Source organism: Zalophus californianus, chromosome 10 (genome assembly GCF_009762305.2).
Source record: "Zalophus californianus isolate mZalCal1 chromosome 10, mZalCal1.pri.v2, whole genome shotgun sequence".
In the NCBI taxonomy this organism is placed as follows: Eukaryota; Metazoa; Chordata; class Mammalia; order Carnivora; family Otariidae; genus Zalophus; species Zalophus californianus.
The window spans coordinates 93,040,155-93,062,279 of NC_045604.1; the positions used below are offsets into that span (position 1 = coordinate 93,040,155).

Sequence of the window (22,125 nt, forward strand, 5' to 3'; positions counted from 1 at the left end):
CTCTCTCTCCCATGAAGTCCAGAGATAAACCACTGACCCCGAAGAAGAGCAGGAGAGTCCTCATTTTCTCTTCTCCTGGGGTGGGCTCTGCAAGGATGATTTCCGACCTCACTGAACGATAGCTTGTCTCTGTCTCTCTCTCAGGATATTTTGCTCGAGTCCATGGCGTCAGTCAGCTGATAAAGGCATTTCTACGGAAGACAGAATGTCATTGTCAAATTCTAAATCTTGGGGCTGGGATGGATACCACCTTCTGGAGATTAAAGGTAAATGAAAATTCCCCTTCTTTCCTGAATTGTTTCATTTGTGAAGGTGCCCGCCTGGTTCAAAAATGTTAAAAATATATTCAGAAGGAATGCAGTAACTGCCTGTCTTGCACCCCTGTCCCCAGCTGCTTGCACCTGCTGCTACCATCAGCCACATAAGTGATGTCACCAGAGCCTGGTGAAGGATGGGCGCCTGGCTTCCCATCCTTTGTTGTTACAAACAGGGGTTATGGTAAAAATCCTTGTAGACATGTCCTCTGCACGTGTGGAAGAACCCTGCCAGTGGAATTGTGAGACCCAGAGCCCCTGCATCTGCCATATTGACGATAACGAAGACTTTATTGTCATCATGACAGTGTCCTTGGTACAGTTTGGGGATGTGCAAGGCTGGGTGATGGTGATATGACACAAAGGCCTTTTGTAGCTATTCCCTGATTTGATCCCTCACCTGCTCTGTTAGGGGGCAAGAACAGGTGTAACTATGCTCACTTACAGGAAAGAAGATGGGTCCGGTTAGTGCAGAACCAGGACCAAAGCGCTGGTCTTGGATTCTGGGCTGGAATTGAAGTGTGCAACCTGTTCCCGACGACACCCTCACCCATTGCATTTTCTTTCCTGTACATTTGTACGGATTTTTCTGTTTTTTCTATTAGGTCAGTCATGTGGCAGTGATGGGTTCGGGAGTTTCCCCAGAGTTCTTGCAGACATTTACCAAGATAAATTAGAGCGTGTGGGCCTAACGCAACCTGCATATGTGTTTTGTCCCTAATGAGCTCTCCTGATAAGAAGGTCTTTGGCCATCAGTGTTCCCGACCTTTCTATTACTCAGGTGAAAACTCAGCAGCCTCAGCCTGGCCTGATATCAATCATTTGCCTCTGCCTTTTTCATTCAGGTTAGGAGAGCTCACATTTATGAGGTGCTTGCACTTCCATGACCTCATGAATTAACTTGGGAGCTCTGGAGGGGTGGGTTACACAGATAGGGAAAGGGGGGCACGAGAGCCTGTGTCTCCCCCAAATTGGACAGCCAGTGGGGCTGGAGCGTGGAACAGACAATGGACTGCAGCTCCTCCAAGTCCAGGTTCCTTCCCTGTTCTCTACACAGAGCCCTGTTCTCGTTCAGGGGGGTCTTTGCAGTCTTCTGTCCATGTTGGTGTCTGTACCTCAGTGACCATGGTGTGGTGGAAGGAGCTGGAACAGAATGCAGGGGCAGAACGTGTGCAGTGTGAGCAGAAGCCGCTGAAGAAAAGCCTCCTTTCAGCCCAACTCCCTTTTCCCTTGGTCCCGAGGTTTGGTTTCTCCCCCGTCATGTAGGTCGGTTAATAATGAATAAGTCTGGCATTTTTATTTTTGGTCAAGGTACACCGAGACCTAGGTACCCCTTCCAAGAGAAAGGTTATCTGTCAGGAGTGAGGAAGGCTAATAGCATAGGGTCTAAAAGATTTTATGGAGGAATTTTGGTTTGTTTGATAATTATATTGGTCCAAAGGTTTTTTGTTGTTTTTTTTTAATCTGCGTTTCTTTAAAAAAAAATGCTTGTTTGCTCTTTGGAGTCTAGGTCAAATGAGCAAACCTTGCCTGCTCTCACTGGGGGGGATGCTTTGTGATATTAGCTGTTGTATCCTATTTGATCCCCTAAATGCTGGTCCCAACCCCCCCCCCCCCACATTGGGTTCCTGACCCTCCCTAATCTGTCTCAGTCTGGGTTTTGGAAAAGTCTGTTAGGTCCTACTTCCCCAGCACCTCTCAGTGCCTCCCCACATCCATCCCAGTGGCGCCCCCCCCCCCCCCCCCCCAGTTCAGGCTCCCCGTGACTTCTTCCCTGGACCTTCTTCCTGGACAACTGTGAGATCCTCCTAACTTTTGTCCTCCATCCGTTCTTCATGCGGAGACCAAAGTCACCTAAACAATACATTTCTGACCATATCGTTCCTAATTTAAGGCGCTAAGTACGCCTTTGCTATTTGGGGCCTAGTGTTCAGTACGTGAAGATGGTCAGTCAGTGTATGAGGGAATACAGAATTAGAAAACTCACTGTGTATTTTTCCTCAGGATGAAGATCTTCTCCCAAGTAAATATTTTGAGGTCGACTTTCCAATGATAGTCACGAGAAAGCTGCACAGCCTCAAGTAAGTGTGGCTTGGACCAGAGGACAGAGCCTCTGGATTCAGAGGCAGCGGTCAGTAGGGGGCTGGTCTGCATGCCGGAGACCTCATTTTACGGGGCTCTCCTTGCACCCCCACACCGCTTTCTTGCTGGCCCTGGGATCCTCATTCCAACCTCTCGAGCAGTCCTTCCAAATGCAGTAGACACCCTCCCTTGGGACTGTTCTGTCCATGAACGTCATTTCTCTGAACCTTGAGAAGAAATGACCTACAATAGTTTAATCATCGGAATTGTTCTGTGTCTTTTGTGTACTTGGATCTCTCCAGGGCATAGAGAGGTGCCAGGCCCAGAGCAGATGTCAAGTAAATATTGTTCGTGCAAATGACGAGAAGGCTGAACTCAGTCATTTACTATACATGAGATATTCCAGGGGCCACTCTGAGGCCAGATTTTAAAAAGTTTGCAGAGTTGTAGAGGACAAGTTTGTGAATCTCTGCTGGGACTTTTTGTAGCACCATGTGAAATGCTTCACTTGGATCATCATTCAGTGCTCAGAGCAGACTCGTGAATTCCAGTGGGGAAGCTGAGGCTCAAAGCAGTGAAGCGAATATCCGTCAGGGCACCTGTGGACGAAAGGGTGGAGCTGAGATTTAAACCCTGGCCTCAAGCCAAAGTCAAGGTTTCTTAGTGGTTTTGACCTGTACTCCCTTCCCTGTTTTTAAATGAGTGATTTCAATAAAATGCCAGGTCTTATATTTAAAAAAATTTTTAGTGCACATGGAAGTTTCAGCTTGTCCTTCAGAGATGTCTAATTCTCAACATCTGGACATATTTTTCAAGTATGAGCTTATTCTACTTTATCCTATAAAAACAAGGTTTTCACCCTTTCCAAATACAAGATTCTGTTACGGTAAATATGCTTTTTAGTTGCCGTCTGGCATCTGAGGCTGTGCATCTGCAGAGGACATCCTAGCTTGTTGGGGAACCCCGAGTGAAATAAGAGTAAGTGGGCTCTCACTTAAGCCCAGAGGTGGCCTCTGGGCTGAAAAATGCTTTGGCCTTTGTGTGTGGTTGTTTGATAGAGGATTTGGCTCTCTGAGGTCTGATTTTTGCATATTGTGAAGGAGGAGACTCATCACATAAATGTTACTGACTTCTGGTCTGAATAGAGTCCGTTTTTCAGTTAACTGTGAGCAATAAGCACTGTGTTAAAAATTTTGTTGGAGGAGAGGCAGGAAACTAGATATGGCTTGGAAAACACTGAAACATCGGGAAAATTCTTGCTCACTATCCTGAGCGATTTTGAGTCTTCAGTATTTATGATCAGACTGTGACTGGACATCTGATTCGGAGTGTCCTGCTTAGTGACCTCGCCTGAACCCCGATCCACTGAAGTATGAGTGTGTGTGCTGGGGGCCAGATGTCATGAAGCAGAAGGCCCTGTGCAGTGATGGCCCTTGCAGGATGTATTTGCCGTTTCTGGAGTGGGTGTTTGCAATTTTGCTGAAACAGCTCCTGGACTCATTTCTCTCTCTTTCCCATCTTCCCACAGAGTCAAACCTTTCTTATTACAACCCATTATAGAATTACATTCAGAGGACCCACTTCAAAACGGCAAGTACCCTTAACCTACGCGGTACAGTACGGACTATAGAACTCTCTTTGCTTTTTTTCCCCTTTTCCTTTGAAATATGGGGTGTCTGTGTGTGTGTGTGTGTGTGTGTGTTTGTGCGTCAGAATGTGTGTGCGCCCATGATGTCACACAGCATGTACTTCTGCTGATACATTTACACTGCATCGCATTTACCGTGAAGCAATTTAGAGCAGATGTCCATAGGTCCCCATTTATAATCTTTACAAGTGTGTTTCAGTGATTTGCAAATGGTGTGCAAAAATAGATTTTTTCCGGAATTTCTCCCTTTCCAGCTTTCTTTGGGAACATCCAGTCCGGCAACATCAGACCCTCCCTCCTACATGGCTGCCTCATGGAGGGGGGCAGTCACCATCCAGTCCCGCCCCCACTGTTCCCCGCTGTCTGTACCTGACCTGCTCCACCTATTAGGTCACCTCCTTGGCCCCTGTGCTCCGGTTTTCGCCTCACGTTTTTATTATGAGTGTTTCCATCAACTTTCTGCTCACTTCTATGCCTTTCAAACCAAGGGAAACCTCTTCCAGAATGTTCCATCGTTTCCAGTCTGTGTCTGGCAGAGTAGTTCAAGGGACTTATTAATAATTCAGGTCAGAAGACTTGCCCAGGAGGCGGAGGAAGATGGCGGAGGAGTAGGAGACCTAGATTTTGTCTGGTCTCAGGAATTCAGCTGAATAGGGATCAAACCATTCTGAACACCTACGAACTCAACAGGAGATCGAAGAGGAGAGTAGCAACAACTCTCTGAACAGAGAGGCGACCACTTACTGGAAGGTAGGACGTGCGGAGAAGTGAATCCGAGGCGATAGTCGGGAGGATAGACAGCGGGGGAGGGGGCCTCCGTCGGCCGCTTCTGGCAAGTGATAGAGCCGCGGAGCACAAAATCGGACCTTTTAGAAGTTGGCTCCGCTGAGGGACATCGCTCGAGTGGCTAAGCAGGGGGTGGAATCCTCCCGGGACAGTGTGGTCTCAGGACCCTTGGGGTCACAGAAAGACCGGGGTGCCTGAGTGCGCCAGAGCTCCCAGGTATCGGAGCGGGGAAGCCGGCTGCAGAGACGGAGCCGAGGCGCGGGCTCTCAGCTCAGGGTTGCCATAAACTGTGATCCGCGGCCCAGTCGGGCCACTGCTCCTCCAGCAGGGACCCAACAAGCAGCAGATCCGGGGAGACTCCCCTTCCTTCCCGGGGAGGAGCGGCGCGGGAGCGCACCGCAGGGATCTGCTGGGTTTGGAGACTCCACACGGGGTCGGGTGCCAGAGATAGCAACGCTCGGTCACAGGCCGGGTGAGCACGGAGTGTGGCCGGAGATCGGGGACACGGGACTGACTGCTTTTCTCTGGGGGCGCACTAGGGAATGGGGCCCCGAGTTCTCAGCTCCTCCGGGTGGAGATTGGGAGGCCACCATTTTTGCCCTGGTCCTCCAAGGCTGTACCGAGAGCTTGCAGGGAACAAAAGCCCCTGAGACCAAACCCGAGCAGCTTGCTTAGCCTGGACCGACAAGGGCAGGGCAATTCAGCCTCCGGCAAAGACATTTGGAAACCACAGCAACAGGCCCCTCCCCCAGAAGATCAACACGAACAGCCAGCAAGCCAAGACCAAGTTTACCGATCAAGGAGAACGGGAGAACTCCAGCGCTAGGGGAATACTGCACATAGAATTCATGGCTTTTTTTTACCATGATTCATTAGTTCATCAAAGTTAATTTTTGTCAACTGTTTTTTTTTTATTTTTCTTTTTCCCTTTCTCAACCAACATCAATCTCTTTTTTAAAAAAAAAACATTTTTTATTTTTCATTTTTAGAGTCATATTTTATCCCTTCATAGTAGTTACCCTTATTTTTGGCATATATATATATATAAGTTGTTCTCTCTTTAAAATTTTGACATACAGTTTCTTCTAACAGATCAAAATATACCCTAAATCACTAGTGTATGGCTCTGTTCTAGTCTCCTGCCTGATCACATTCTCTCCGTTTTTTCTTTTTTTTTTTCTTAAATCTTCTTTCTTTTTTCAAACAACTTCTTATCAAGTCCTTTTATAAAATCTTTTATAATTTTCATCTTTACAGTCATCTTCCATCCCTTCATTGTATCAACCCTTATTTTGTACATATATGTCTTTCTTCCTTTAAAATTTTAGGAGGCACTTTTTTCTAAGGGACCAAATTACGCCCAAAATCTAGTGTGTGGCACTGATCTATGCACTAGCCTGATCATATTTGATCATATTCTGCTTTTTTTGTATTGTTCTGTTTTTGTTTTTATCTTTTTTTTCTTTTTTTTTTTCTCTTTCTTTTTTCTTTCTTTCCCTTTCTTTTCCCCTGGTGTCAGGTCTTTTCTGATTTGTATACAGTATATTTGCTGGGGACGTTGTAAACCTGTTAGCATTTTGTTCTCTCATTCATCTGTTCTCCTCTGGACAAAATGACAAGACGAAAAAAATCATCTCAGCAAAAAGAACAACAGGTAGTACCGTCTGCCAGGGACCTACTCAATACGGACATTAGTACGATGTCGGACCTAGAGTTCAGAATCATGACTTTAAAGATACTAGCTGGGCTTGAAGAAAGCGTGGAAGTTATTAGAGAAACCCTTTCTGGAGAAATAAAAGAACTAAAATCTAACCAAGTCGAAATCAAAAAGGCTATTGATGAGGTGCAATAAAAAATGGGGGCACTAACTGCTAGGATAAATGAGGCAGAAGAGAGAATCAGTGATATAGAAGACCAAATGATGGAAAATAAAGAGGCTGAGAAAAAGAGAGAGAAACAACTACAGGATCACGAGGGCAGAATTCGAGAGATAAGTGATACGATAAGACGAAACAACATTAGAATAATTGGGATCCCAGAAGAAGAAACAGAGAGAGGAGCAGAAGGTATATTGGAGCAAATAATAGCAGAGAACTTCCCTAATGTGAGGAAGGAAACAGGCATCCAAATCCAGGAGGCACAGAGAACCCCTCTCAAAATCAATAATAATAGGTCAACACCCCGACTCTAATAGTAAAACTTACGAGTCTCAGCGACAAAGAGAAAATCCTGAAAGCAGCTCGGGGGAAGACATATGTAACCTACAATGGTAAAAATATTAGATTGGCAACAGACCTATCCACAGAGACCTGGCAGGCCAGAAAGGACTGGCAAGATATCTTCAGAGCACTAAACGAGAAAAATATGCAGCCAAGAATACTATATCCAGCGAGGCTGTCATTGAAAATAGAAGGAGAGATAAAAAGCTTCCAGAACAAACAAAAACTAAAGGAATTTGCAAACACGAAACCAGCCCTCCAAGAAATATTGAAAGGGGTCCTCTAAGCAAAGAGAGAGCCTAAAAGCAGCAAAGATCAGAAAGGAACATAGACAACATACAGTAACAGTCACCTTACAGGCAATACAGTGGCACTAAATTCATACCTTTCAATAGTTACCCTGAATGTAAATGGGCTCAATGCCTCAATCAAAAGACACAGGCTATCAGATTGGATTAAAAAACAAGACCCATCCATATGCTGTTTGCAGGAGACTCATTTTAGACCCAAAGACACCCCCAGATTGAAAGTGAGGGGGTGGAAAACCATTTACCAAGCTAATGGACACCAAAAGAAAGCTGGGGTGGCAATCCTTATATCAGACAAACTAGATTTTAAAACAAAGACTGTAATAAGAGATGAGGAAGGACACTATATCCTACTTAAAAGGTCTATCCAACAAGAAGATCTAACAATTGTAAATATCTATGCCCCTAACATGGGAGCAGCCAGTTATATAAGGCAATTAATAACAAAAGCAAAGAAACACACTGACAACAATACAATAATAATGGGGGACTTGAACACCCCCCTGACTGAAATGGACAGATCATCTAAGCAAAAGATCAACAAGGAAATAAAGACTTTCAATGACACACTGGACCAAATGGACTTCACAGACATATTCAGAACATCCTATCCCAAAGCAACGGAATACACATTCTTCTCTAGTGCCCATGGAACATTCTCCAGAATGGATCACATCCTAGGTCACAAATCAGGTCTCAACCGGTACCCAAAGTTTGGGATCATTCCCTGCACATTTTCAGACCACAATGCTTTGAAACTAGAACTCAATCACAAGAGGAAAGTCGGAAAGAACTCAAATACATGGAGGCTAAAGAGCATCCTACTAAAGAATGAATGGGTCAACCAGGAAATTAAAGAAGAATTTAAAAAATTCATGGAAACCAATGAAAATGAAAACACAACTGTCCAAAATCTCTGGGATACAGCAAAGGCAGTCCTGAGAGGAAAGTATATAGCAATACAAGCCTTTCTCAAGAAACAAGAAAGGTCTCAAATACACAACCTAACCCTACACCTAAAGGAGCTGGAGAAAGAACAGCAAAGAAAGCCTAAACCCAGCAGGAGAAGAGAAATAATAAATATCAGAGCAGAAATCAATGAACTAGAAACCAAAATCACAGTAGAACAGATCAAGGAAACTAGGAGCTAGTTCTTTCAAAGAATTAACAAGATTGATAAACCCCTGGCCCGACTTATGAAAAAGAAAAGAGAAGTGACCCAAATCAACAAAATCATGAATGAAAGAGGAGAGATCACAACCAACACCAAAGAAATACAAACAATTATAAGAACATAGTATGAGCAACTCTATGCCAGCAAATTAGATAACCTGGAAGAAATGGGGGCATTCCTAGAGATGTATCAACTACCAAAATTGAACCAGGAAGAAATAGAGAACCTGAACAGACCTAGAACCACTAAGGAAATTGAAGCAGTCATCAAAAATCTCCCAAGAAACAAAAGCCCAGGGCCAGATGGCTTCCCAGGGGAATTCTATCAGACATTTAAAGAAGAATTAATACCTGTTCTCCTGAAACTGTTCCAAAAAATAGAAATGGAAGGAAAACTTCCAAATTCATTTTATGAGGCCACCATTACCTTGATCCCAAAACCAGACAAAGACCCCATCAAAAAGGAGAATTACAGACCAATATCCTTGATGAACATGGATGCAAAAATTCTCACCAAAATACTAGCCAATAGGATCCAACAGTACATTAAAAGGATTATTCACCATGACCAAGTGGGATTTATCCCTGGGCTGCAAGGCTGGTTCAACATCTGCAAATCAATCAACGTGATACAATACATTAACAAAAGAAAGAACAAGAATCATATGATCCTCTCAATTGATGCAAAAAAAGCATTTGACAAAGTACAGCATCCTTTCTTGATCAAAACTCTTCAGAGTATAGGGATAGAGGGTACATACGTCAATATCATAAAAGCCATCTATGAAAAACCTACAGCGAATATTCTTGATGGGGAAAAACTGAGAGCTGTATGTGGAAAACCCAAAAGACTCCACCCCAAAACTGCTAGAACTCATACAGGAATTCAGTCAAGTAGCAGGCTATAAAATCAATGCACAGAAATCAGTGGCATTCCTATACACCAACAAGACAGAAGAGGGACAAATCAAGGAGTCAATCCCATTCACAATTGCACCCAAAACCATAAGATACCTAGGAATAAATTTAACCAAAGAGGCAAAGGATCTGTACTCAGAAAAGTATAAAACACTCAGGAAAGAAATTGAAGAAGACACAAAGGCACAAAGAAATGGAAAAACGTTCCATGCTCATGGATTGGAAGAACCAACATTGTGAAGATGTCAATGCTACCTAGAGCAATCTACACATTCAATGCAATCCCCGTCAAAATACCATCCACTGTTTTCAATGAAATGGAACAAATAATCCTAAAATTTGTATGGAACCAGAAGAGACCCTGAATAGCCAGAGGAATATTGAAAAAGAAAAGCAAAGCTGGCGACATCACAATTCCGGACTTCCAGCTCTATTCCAAAGCTGTCATCATCAAGAGAGTATGGTACTGGCACAAAAACAGACACATAGATCAATGGAACAGAATCGAGAGCCCAGAAATGGACCCTCAACTCTATGGTCAACTAATCTTTGACAAAGCAGGAAAGAATGTCCAATGGAAAAAAGACAGTCTCTTCAACAAATGGTGTTGGGAAAATTGGACAGCCACATGCAGAAGAATGAAACTGGACCATTTCCTAACACCACACACAGAAATAGACTCCAAATGGTTGAAAGACCTAAACGTGAGACAGGAGTCCATCAAAATCCTAAAGGAGAACACAGGCAGCAACCTCTTCGACCTCAGCCGCAATATCTTCTTCCTAGAAACATTGCTAAAGGCACGGGAAGCCAGGGCAAAAATGAACTATTGGGATTTCATCAAGATAAAAAGCTTTTGCACAGCAAAAGAAACAGTCCACAAAACCAGAAGACAACCGACAGAATGGGAGAAAGTATTTGCAAATGACATACCAGATAAAGGGCTAGTATCCAAAATCTATAAAGAACTTACCAAACTCAACACCCAAAGAACAAATAATCCAATCAAGAAATGGGCAGAAGACATGAACAGACATTTTTCCAAAGAAGACATCCAAATGGCCAACAGGCACATGAAAAAGTGCTCCACATTGCTCGGCATCAGGGAAATCCAAATCAAAACCTCAATGAGATACCACCTCACACCAGTCAGAATGGCTAAAATTAACAAGTCAGGGAACGACAGATGTTGGCGGGGATGTGGAGAAAGGGGAACCCTCCTACACTGTTGGTGGGATTGCAAGCTGGTGCAACCCCTCTGGAAAACAGTATGGAGGTTCCTCAAACAGTTGAAATTAGAGCTACCATTCGATCCAGCAATTGCACTACTGGGTATTTACCCCAAAGATACAAATGTAGGGACCCGAAGGGGTACTTGCACCCCAATGTTTATAGCAGCAATGTCCACAATAGCCAAACTGTGGAATGAGCCAAGATGTCCATCGACAGATGAATGGATAAAGAAGAGGTGGTATATATACACAAGGGAATATTAGGCAGCCATCCAACGGAATGAGATCTTGCCATTTGCAACGACGTGGATGGAACTGCAGGGTGTTATGCTGAGTGAAATTAGTCAATCAGAGAAAGACATGTATCATATTACCTCACTGATATGAGGAATTCTTAATCTCAGGAACAAACTGAGTGTTACTGGAGTGGTTGGGGGTGGGAGGGATGGGGTGGCTGGGTGATAGACATTGGGGAGGGTATGTGCTACGGTGAGTGCTGTGAATTGTGCAAGACTGTTGAATCACAGTTCTGTACTTCTGAAAGAAATAACACAACATGGTTTAAGAAAAAAGAAAAAGAAGAAGACAGCAGGAGAGGAAGAATAAAGGGGAGTAAGTCAGAGGGGGAGACGAACCATGAGAGACGATGGACTCTGAAAAATAAACTGAGGGTTCCAGAGGGGAGGAGGGTAGGGGGATGGTTTAGCCTGGTCATGGGTATTAAAGAGGGCACATTCTGCATGGAGCACTGGGTGTTATGAACAAACAATGAATCATGGAATACTACATCAAAAACAAATGATGTAATATATGGTGATTAACATTACAATAAATTAAAAAAAAAAAAGAAGAAGACTTGCCCAGAAGGATGGCCTTCTTGGATGGTGGACACAGATCACACAGGAAACACTGGACAGCCAGAGAGGCCTCTATGCAACCACAGTGCCATAGTCATGCTCCTCGTGAAGAAACGCCTCCATGTAGAACATCTCCCCCATCCTCTGTTTCCTCCTACAAATTATAAGTAGAACCTGTGCAGGCTTTGCCATGTGCTGGCCTAGCTGTTTTCTCCACACTGTAGCTCTCCTGGTTTTCTGTGTATTTGGTGAGTACTTGTGTCAGAATGATTACCTGTAATGGAAGAGCTAACACTTGGCATCACCTTTGATCCATCAGTACACAAATGTATGAAGTAGAAAGTAGGGACCCTCCACAATCTCTCCCCCCACCAAGATAACCAATGTTCAGAGTGTTTTCTCTTGTGAAGGAACAGTGCACCTAGAGACGGATCAATATCATACATGAGAAAACACACACATAAATAAGATCCAGTGCCTGGCACTTAGAAGTTTCAATAAATTTTTGTTGAAAGAAGGTATGTACACATTGAATAAATACATAGGTTGTAGTTCAATATATATCTGTTGAATTAGTGAATCTGTATTTCTTAAAATAGATTTATGTATAATTTTAATAAGGTGAATAATTTACATGTCCTGTTTTGTAACTCGCTCTTTTTGCATCCTAGTGGCTCATGGCTGTCTTCCTATTGGCATATATAGGTCTGCCTCATTATGTTCTCCCTGGCATGGAAATTCCATTTCACTTTATGTATTCAGTACCAACGGTCCTTTAGATAGCTGCATTTTTTTATGGTTTTCTAGTAAACAGTGTTGTAGAAAGCACAGGTACACGTCCATATTTGCAGGAATTGCTGGTTCAAGGAATTGTCCCTTATGAATTCTAATAGCTACTGCCAAACTGTTCTTCAAGACCCTCTTTAGTAAATTGTATTTTCATGAGAGTAGACGAGGATTCTTTCCCTACACCTTCACTGACAGTGGCTGTTACCATTAAAACAAAAATTTCTGCCTATCTTGCAAACCTATTAATTTAAAATCTTTAGAATAACTTTGAATGTGCTACGGAGTTGGAGTATCCTTCCTTCCTTTTATTGGCCTGCAGGATTCCTTTGTAAAGTCCATTGGGAATGTGTCAGTGGCATTGTTTCATTTTCTTTTCAATTGCTAGGAATCCTTTAGAACATAAAGATACATTCTTTGATAAAAGTCCCTCATCAGTGTTTTTTGGGCAGATTTTTTTGTTAGTTGTTTGCTTGCTTTTGAACTCTGTGTTTGTTTCTCATGTAGGCACATTTTCTGGTCCTTTGCTTTTAGTTTTTGATCTTGCCAGCATACCGAGAAAGGAGAATTTGAATAAAAATAAGGGAAATACAAATGTGAGTGAAGGCTTGACAAAAGTGATAGGTGATCATAAAAGTGGCACAAATTTCATTGAAACATTACCTTCCTTCATCAAACCTATGAGGCTGTGATTGTAAGATTCACTACTGCTTCTTTATCATTAGGAAACACAAAGTGCTGGCAAGTTAAACTGGTGTTTCTTGACTATTTGATGTATCCTGATTTCATGAATGTTAAAGTGAAAAAAAATATGCATTTTTGAATTGACACTTTTTTTTAAGCTGAACTATGCATGGGGAGGAAAACTCAAAGTATATAGATGGGCACCCGGTGAAAAGTAAGTTAGAAGGAGTAAATCAGCTTCTCTTACTCCCCTGTTTAAATCTTCCCACTGTTTGGGATCCACACGGTTAAGCATTCCTCCGTCTGCCTCCTGATTTTACTTTTGACTACAGTAACTCTGATCTGGCTGTCCTGAGCAGAACACTGTCCTGCTGTTGCCTGACTGTCATCTTCGGATCTTCCACTTCCTTCTACCATGGAACTCTTTTCCCCTAATTTTGCCTGCCAGGCTCCTTCTGATCACCTCTGTCTCAGCTTAGCTACTGCCTCCTCTGAGAAGCCCTCCATGACCAGCAGGTGAAAGACTGAACACTGTCCCTCCCACTCTTTTTTTTTAATCACCTTTTATTTGCTTCTTAGCACTTAATACTCTGATATTCTCTTAATTCTTCCTTTCTTTAATAATTCATTGGCTCTCTCCCTCCTCTGCGGGGGTAAGCCTTATGAGAGGCAGCAACCTGTCTCTTGTTCATCACCGTGTCCCCAGCACCTAGAACAATGCCTGGCATGCCAAGATTGTTGGTTAAATATATACGCACCTGAATGGTCAAATGAACGAATGTGTTGGTGTTTTTGTAGTACATCTCAACTCTTTTTTTTTTTGATCAGGGATAGAATAACTCACTCCAAGCACACTTTTTAGTAGCATGTACGCTATTTGCAAGAAGGTGCACAGGTATTTGGGAATCATTATTTGATCTCATAATAGGGCAGACAAGTGCCTTCGTAGTCTTTATATTCCTTTTCTGACTTGGGCATTGTGGCACCTGGGGCTCTGACTTCGGGTTTCCCTGCATGTCTGATATCTAGCAGGTTCCTAGGAGGTACATCTTTTAGCTTATGGTGTGTGGCCCAGTGTATTTGAGTCAGCTGAATGGGGTTATCAGCATCATGAGAGTTTTCAGACACTATGGTTTAGCCTCTTTCCCTTTTTCTACTGTGACCTCTCAGAGCTGAGAGAACCTGAGCTATTAGCAACAATATAGAATGGCTGTTGGATGTTCCAGTTCCTTCCATGGTTTGTACCTTTGAGGAAGCTGAGCAAGAAATGCTTCGGGTAAACAACCAAGCAGTTTCCTTTTTTTAAAAAAATTACAATCCATTTTTGGGGCTCAGTCGTTAGGTGTCTGCCTTCAGCTCAGGTCATGATCCCAGGGTCCTGGGATCGAGCCCCATATTGGGCTCTCTGCTCCACAGGGAAGCTTGCTTCTCCCTCTCCTACTCCCCCTGCTTGTGTTCCCTCTCTCGCTGTGTCTCTCTCTGTCAAATAAATAAATAAAATCTTTAAAAAGAAAATTACAATCCATTTTTTAAACTTTTAATTGACAACATTTTTAGGCATACATAAAAATAAATCAGTGAACCTCCACGTGCCCAACATCTAACTTTAACTATGACCAACTTCATCTGTACCAGTGGTTCTAAAAGTTAGTCCTAAACCAGGGGCATCAACACGGCCTAAGCACTTGTTAGAAATACAGGTTTCTAACTTTTAAAAGAATTTGAAAAAATTTCTACTTTTGAAAGATCTGCTGAATCAGAAACTCAGGGAGTGGAGCCCATCAGTCTGTGTTTTAACAAATCCTTCAGGTGATTCTGATGGCTGCCAAAGCTTGAGAACCAGTATAAAAACCATTCCATCCAATCTCTGCTGGAGTATTTTAAAGCAAATGTTATCATTTTATTTGTAAATACTTAAGTATAGAGACAATTTTCCTTTAAACACAGTATCTCACAGATTGGCACAACATTTAGAGAGCAGCCAGCCAATCGGTACCATTATTTACATAGGCTTACCCTTTGACCTCCTAATTCCACTCATAGAGACCTATTTGACAGGTGCTTCATGATGTCTATATAAAGATGTTCATTACAGTGCCTCAGATGGAGAAAACTTGGCAATACCACATGCCCGATAGTGAGAGATTGGTTGAGTAAGTTGTTTTATCCACTCATGGAATTCTAGGAAATCATTACAGCGAAGGATGTCATTGATATTACTGTTAAATAGGAAAAGCAGTTTCTGAAAGAATTGGCCCTGTTTGCTTTTTTCTGTGTGAGGTGTGTGTGTATGTTTGTGTGAGAATGTGTTTATGTTGTATATATGAGTTTAAGCACATAGAAAAAAGGCCCAGGATGTTCTACACTCAAATACTAATAGTTATCTCTGGAAGGTATGATTTTAGTTCATTTCTCCCCTCTTCATTCCTGATATTTTTTTCCCCCACAACAGAGGATGTATTTTTATAATGGAGAAAAACAATAAGTTTACTTTAATTTTGAAAGAACTATACCCATTGAAATTATAATCTCTTGGTTAATTTCTGTTAAAATGATAATCTCTTCTTGGATTTGCAGATGGACACCTGTTAGATTCAAAGAGATATGCCATTATTGGAGCAGATCTCCGAGATTTACCTGAACTGGAAGAGAAACTAAAGAAATGTAACATGAATCCACAGTGAGATTTTTTTTTTAACCTCTTCTGCATTTGTGACTTCTTGCTAATATGAAATAAGGCCAGTTAAAATTGCAGCAGTATACCTGTGTCCCATTTTTTATTCTGAACTGTTTATCATTTCATTGCTACTGAGAGTGGTGTTCTGAAGTATTTTTAGAAGCGAAGTTTCTCAAGCTTGTTTTCACATCAGAATCACATGTATTGCTTTTGTGACATACTGATGCCTAACATCATAAAGTTTGAGAAAAGATAATTATATGCATAGAAACGTATAATTGCGATATATAAAGGATTAGTATGCAGAATAGATAAAGATAAGCTACTATTAAAAAAAAAGTAAGTCCCATATGAAAACAGGCAAAAGAGAGATGACAAAGTAGCTCAAAGAAATTGAATATCATATGAAAAAGGTATTGAACCTCATTGGTGATGAGATGGAACTCTATTTTAATCGAACCAAGTCGGCAAAAATGTAAAAGTCTGACATTATCAAGTGTCGGCAAGGTTATGTGAGAATGAGAATGGTCGTGCGCCATTGGTGCAAGTGAATTATGAGGAACAATCTGTAAGTATCTACTAAAATTGCAAGCATGTGTACCATGTGATTTAGTAGTTCGTTCCACTTTTGGATGTGTGTACTCCGAGAAAGTCTGTGTGCCTGTACAAGGAGGGTGTTCATTATAGGCACTGTTTTTAGTAGCAGAAAATTGGAAACATTCTAAATGTCCATCAGGAGAAGAATGAGTGAGCAACATGTAAAATGCATGACCTAGATCAGCATGGAGAGAGCTCAAAAACGTAATGTTGCATAAAAAAAAAATCAAGTTGCAGAATAATACACATAGTGTGATACCAAATGTGTAAAATCAAACCCTCAAAATACAGTACTTCCATGTTCATATCTATGTATCACAGAAGCATTTTAAAAATGGACCAGAAGGGTTCACACCAAATTCTTGGGAGCAGGTACCTTTGGGAGCAGTGGAAGGGAGTGAGATGTGTGGTTTTAGCACACTGATTCTGGTCAAAATTAGATTGGAATTTAACAGTAGAGGGGGATAAAGACATGTCTACACAGCTTACTGTCAGTGAAGATGACACTTTCAACAATATTTTGGGTGAGTAACTCAAGAGAGAGGCTTGAGGGGAAGGTAGGGAAAACAGAAAGTTACTTTAAAAATAAATTGAAGGCAAAGAATCAGTGGCCAGTGATTAAAGAGAGTAGCTAGTAGGGAAATCACTGGTAGAGAAGAGGCCGTAGAGCCCACAGAGGCTAAGAGCCTTGGAGGGAAGGGAAAGCTGTTGTTCTTCTGAGAGGAGAGGAAGAGGGTGAGGACAGGTGCAAATACAGGTGAGCTTTGGGCGATGCAGGGGAGGAAGTGTAGGGAGTTGAAGCTTGACCTTCCGGATACATCTTTTGTTAAAGTGGTGATGGCTGTCATCTCTGCACTTTGAAGTTCTTGTTTACGTGTTTAGCCTAGAATCATAAACCAGGTTATCATCGTTGGGATTTGTATGTCCACCTTTGCAGATGTCAGGGATGGTGCTTACTGACCCAGTACTTACTGTCTAACTCTTTGTGTGTCTCACTGAGTGTTCAGAGAGCAAGGTCAATGCACTGTATGGAATATGCCTCTTTCTTCCTTTGGGGAATGCTTTAGATGGTTCCCAGATCGTAGCATGTAGGGTGTTCTTCTTTCAGCAGAAGGGAAGTCTCGACGTTCAAGGACACCACTGGTTTTCTTGGGGGCATGTTAGTGAGTGGTCAGTAGATTGCTTCAAGGTGACGCTGGTAAGCCTGGAGCCCTCTCAGAGTGAGGAGAGCCCGAGTGTTGGAATCTTATCCTGGATTCCAAGTGACCTCTCCTGCTTCCAAGTTATTTAATAGGGGCAGTTTTTTTCTTAAACAAACAACCCCCCCCCCCAGAAGCCTCTTTGAGCCTCAATTTCTTCATTTATGAACTGGGATAAAAACTACTTCACAAAATGGTCCTGAAGATTAAGTTAAGTATGCTGTGAAAGCAGTTGAACAGAAATTGGCACATAGACTACAGTCTCCTTTAGATTACTATGGTCACCATGGTAACCAGCTGCCACCTATTGCCAGCATAGTAACCTGCTGTTGGAGCAAATCTGCTGAAAGATCAGGGAAATAATCAGTTATAAATCTTGATAGGGAAGTTTGCCTTGCTTTGGACATCTACAAAATGGATGAAGAGCAATGGCTAGAACAAGTATTAGAATTACACATATAATTCTATGGGGCTTCATTTGTGCTCTGCATTTTCCTTTACTACTATCTTTGCTTTGCTTTGCTTTCACTTATATTTTGAAAAGTATTAATCCGATTTTTAATATTCCCAATGGCTACCTCTTAAAACTACACTGAAAAATGTTTAACTTTACATTTTCAAATAATTCGAATCTACAACAAAGTTGCAAAAATTGTACAAAAAATTCCCACATAGCCTTCTTCACGGGGCTTCCCCACTGTCTTAAGTAAAATTGGGTACCTTTTGCATTGAAAAGGTTTTGGGAGCTGTAGTTCTCTAATTATCAACCTATTAATTGAGGTTTTGGAACTTTTTCCCCACTCATTTACTTTTTCTAATAATTTATGTTGATATAATCTGGGGTTTTAAAACTTAGGTTATTGCTAATTTTAAAACAATTATTTTTTAAACAATTATTCTTTCTGATTTTCAACTTTGTTTGCAACTCAGACTTCATTGTCTTTCCTCTGGATTTAGTGCCCTCAGTTTCTTTATACCATGTTCCAGTTGGGTCCAGAGAGCATTTGGATATCTCTTCTTAAATAACTTGAGTTATATACCATTTCATTGTCCAAAAAAAAAGGAAATCCAGATGAACAGTAATGGTGGATAGTTGGTACTATGATCGGGTCAGAGCTGGCACTTACTGGTGGGGAGCCTTTCTGTCTAGTGATTGTGAATTCACACTCTGAGCCCAGCTGTACAGCTTCCATTCTGATGGTAACATATACCATGTTCTTTTCAACTACTTTCCTGGGTATTCGAGTTCAGACAATTTGTTTGTTTTGAGATCCCTCGCCAATAAACATGGACAGAAACAACCTACTTGCAGTGCCCCTGCGTGGCTCAGTCAGTTGAGCATCTGACTTTTGATTTCAGCTCAGGTCATGATCTCAGGGACATGGGATTGAGTCCCGTGGTGGGCTCTGCACTCAGCGGGGAGCCTACTTGAGATGCTCTCTCTCCCTCTGCCCCTCCCCCATCCCACGTGCACACATGCTTTCTCTAAAATAAGTAAATCTTAAAAAAAAATTTTTTTTTTAAAGTAACCCACTTGCTTTGTGAGAAAAATAGCAACCAACCATGAGGAACAGCGATATTTAGGGGCAGAGAAAGAAAGAGGATACAGTGAAGGAGTCAGAGAAGGAGCAGTAAAAGAACCAGGAATAAACCAGCAGAGCTCATATAATTTGGGGCTGTCTGTGTTCCCTTTGAAGAATTAAGGCTTTTGGAGATTTCTCTAGGAGTTTATTGCTTTTCTTATTTCATAATTTGTTCATTACTTCGGGTCTTATCAATCAGAGTGCTTACTAACAAATGTAATTTCCTGAAAATTGTTCTTGTTGTTGTCAATTCTTGATGATAAAGATTTATATAAGAATTAGATTTGGTTAAATGAGTATCACTATTTCTGCATTGTATCTGTCGGTTTTTGATGTGTAACAAAATCTCTCCAAACTCAGTATGTGTGTGTGTGTGTGTGTGTGTGTGTGTGTGTGTGTGTGTGTGTGTGTGTGTGTGTACCACACCTTCTTTATCCATTCATCTGTCGATGCGCATCTGGGCTCTTTCCAGTTTGGCCATTGTGGACATTGCTGCTATAAACATTGGGGTGCAGGTGCCCCTTTGTTGGATCATTATATTTGTATCTTTGGGGTAAATCCCTAGTAGTGCAGTTGCTGGGTTGTAGGGTAGCTCTACTTTCGTCTTTTTGAGGAACCTCCATACTGTTTTCCAGAGTGGCTGCACCAGCTTGCATTCCCACCAACAGTGTAGGAGGGTTCCCCTTTCTCCACATCCTTGCCAACATCTCTCATTTCCTGAGTGGTTAATTTTAGCCATTCAGACCCGTGTGGTTTTGATTTGTAATTCCCTGATGCCGAGTGATGTGGAGCAGTTTTTCATGTATCTGTTGGCCGTTTGTATGTCTTCTTTGGAGAAATGTCTGTTCATGTCTTCTGTCCATATCTTAATTGGATTATTCTTTGGGTGTTGAGTTTGATAAGTTCTGTACAGATTTTGGATACTAGCCCTTTATCTGATAAGACATTTGCAAATATCTTCTCCCATTCTGTCAGTTGTCTTTTGGTTTTGTGGACTGTTTCCTTTGCTGTGCAAAAGCTTTTATCTTGAAGTCCCAATAGTTCAGTTTTGTCTTTATTTCCCTTGGCTTTGGAGACATGTCTAAGCAAGAAGTTGCTGTGGCTGAGGTCACAGAGCTTGCTGCCTGTGTTCTCCTCTAGGATTTCGATGGATTCCTGTCTCACATTTAGGTCTTTTGTCCATTTTGAGTGTATTTTTTGTGTATGGTGTAAGGAAATGGTCCAGTTTCATTCTTCTGCATGTGGCTGTCCAATTTTCCCAACACCATTTGTTGAAGAGACTGTCTTTTTTCCATTGGATATTCTTTCCTGCTTTGTCGAAGATTAGTTGACTATCGAGTTGAGGGTCCCTTTTTGGGTTCTCTCTTCTGTTCCATTGATCTGTGTGTCTGTTTTGTGCCAGTACCATACTGTCTTTTTTTTTTTTTTTTTAGATTTTTTTTTTTTATTTGACAGAGAGAGACACAGCGAGAGAGAGAGAGAGAGCACAAGCAGGGGGAGTGGGAGAGGGAGAAGCAGGCTTCCCGCTGGGCAGGGAGCCTGATGCGGGGCTCGATCCCAGGACCCTGGTATCATGACCTGAGCTGAAGGCAGACGCTTAACGACCGAGCCACCCAGGCACCCAGTACCATACTGTCTTGATGACTACAGCTTTGTAATAGAGCTTGAAGTCTGGCATTGCGATGCCACCAGCTTTGGTTTTCTTTTTCAACATTCCTCTGGCTATTTGCAGTCTTTTCTGGTTCCATACAAATTTTAGGAATATTTGTTCCAGCTCTATGAAAAAAGTTGATGGTATTTTGATAGGGGTTGCACCAAATGTGTAGATTGCTCTAGGTAGCATAGACATTTTCACAATATTTGCTCATCCAATACATTAGCATGGAACGTTTTTCCATTTCTTTGTGTCTTCCTCAACTTTCATAAGTGTTCTGTAGTTTTTGGAGTAGATCCTTTATCTCTTTGGTTAGGTTTATTCCTAGGTATCTTATGCCCAAAACCATAGTTTTGGGTGCAATTGTAAATGGGATTGACTCCTTCATTTCTCTTTCTTCTGTCTCATGGTTAGTGTATAGAAATGCAACTGATTTCTGTGCATTGACTTTATATCCTGCCACTTTGCTGAATTCCTGTATGAGTTCTAGCAATTTTGGGGTGGAGTCTTTTGGGCTTTCCACAATTTGTCATCTGCAAAGAGTGAGAGTGTGACTTCTTCTTTGCTGATTTGGATGCCTTTTATTTATTTATTTATTTTTAAAGATTTTATTTATTTATTTGACAGAGAGATCACAAGTAGGCAGAGTGGCAGGCAGAGGGAGAAGCAGGCTGCCCACTGAGCAGAGAGTCTCATGTGGGACTTGATCCCAGGACGCTGGGATCATCTCCTGAGCTGAAGACAGATGTTTAACCGACTGAGCCACCCAGGCACCCCTACCTTTTATTTCTTTTGGTTGTCTGATTGCTGTGGTTAGGACTTCTAGTACTATGTTGAACAGCAGTGGTGAGAGTGGACATCCCTGCTGTGTTCCTGACCTTAGGGGAAAAGCTCTATTTTTCCCCATTGAGAATGATACTAACTGTGGGCTTTTCCTATATGGTTTTTATGATATTGAGGTATGTTCCCTCTATTCCTGCACTGTGAAGAGTTTTAATTAAGAAAGATGCTGTATTTTATCAAATGCTTTTTCTGCATCTGTTGAGAGGATCATATGGTTCTTGACTTTCCTTCATTTATGTAGGAACACATCGACTGATTTGTGGATGTTGAACCAACCTTGCAGCCCAGGAATAAATTCCACTTGGTTGTGAATAATCCTTTTAATGTATTGTTGGATCTTATTGGCTAGTATTTTGGTGAGAATTTTTCCATCCACGTTCATAGGGATATTGGTCTGTAATTCTTTTTGGTGGGGTCTTTGTCTAGTTTTGGGATCAAGGTAATGCTGGCCTCATAGAAAGAGTTTGGAAGTTTTCCTTCCATTTCTAGTTTTTTAAACAGTTTCAGAAGAATAGGTATTAATTCTTTAAATGTTTGGTAGAATTCCCCCGGGAAGCCATCTGGC

At 41.8% G+C, this 22,125-nt stretch overlaps 1 protein-coding gene across 2 annotated transcripts in view; it reads left to right on the forward strand.

Annotated features, from left to right (window-relative positions):
* The window catches only part of LCMT1 (leucine carboxyl methyltransferase 1), a 62,700-nt gene that overhangs the window by 25,986 nt on the left and 14,589 nt on the right, over positions 1–22,125 (forward strand). For both annotated transcript variants that reach the window (XM_027613884.1, XM_027613885.2), the window contains 4 exons: positions 145–266; positions 2,319–2,395; positions 3,925–3,986; positions 15,585–15,687. In XM_027613884.1, the coding sequence (XP_027469685.1) occupies positions 145–266; positions 2,319–2,395; positions 3,925–3,986; positions 15,585–15,687 (364 nt within the window). The remainder of the gene's footprint in view (positions 1–144; positions 267–2,318; positions 2,396–3,924; positions 3,987–15,584; positions 15,688–22,125) is intronic.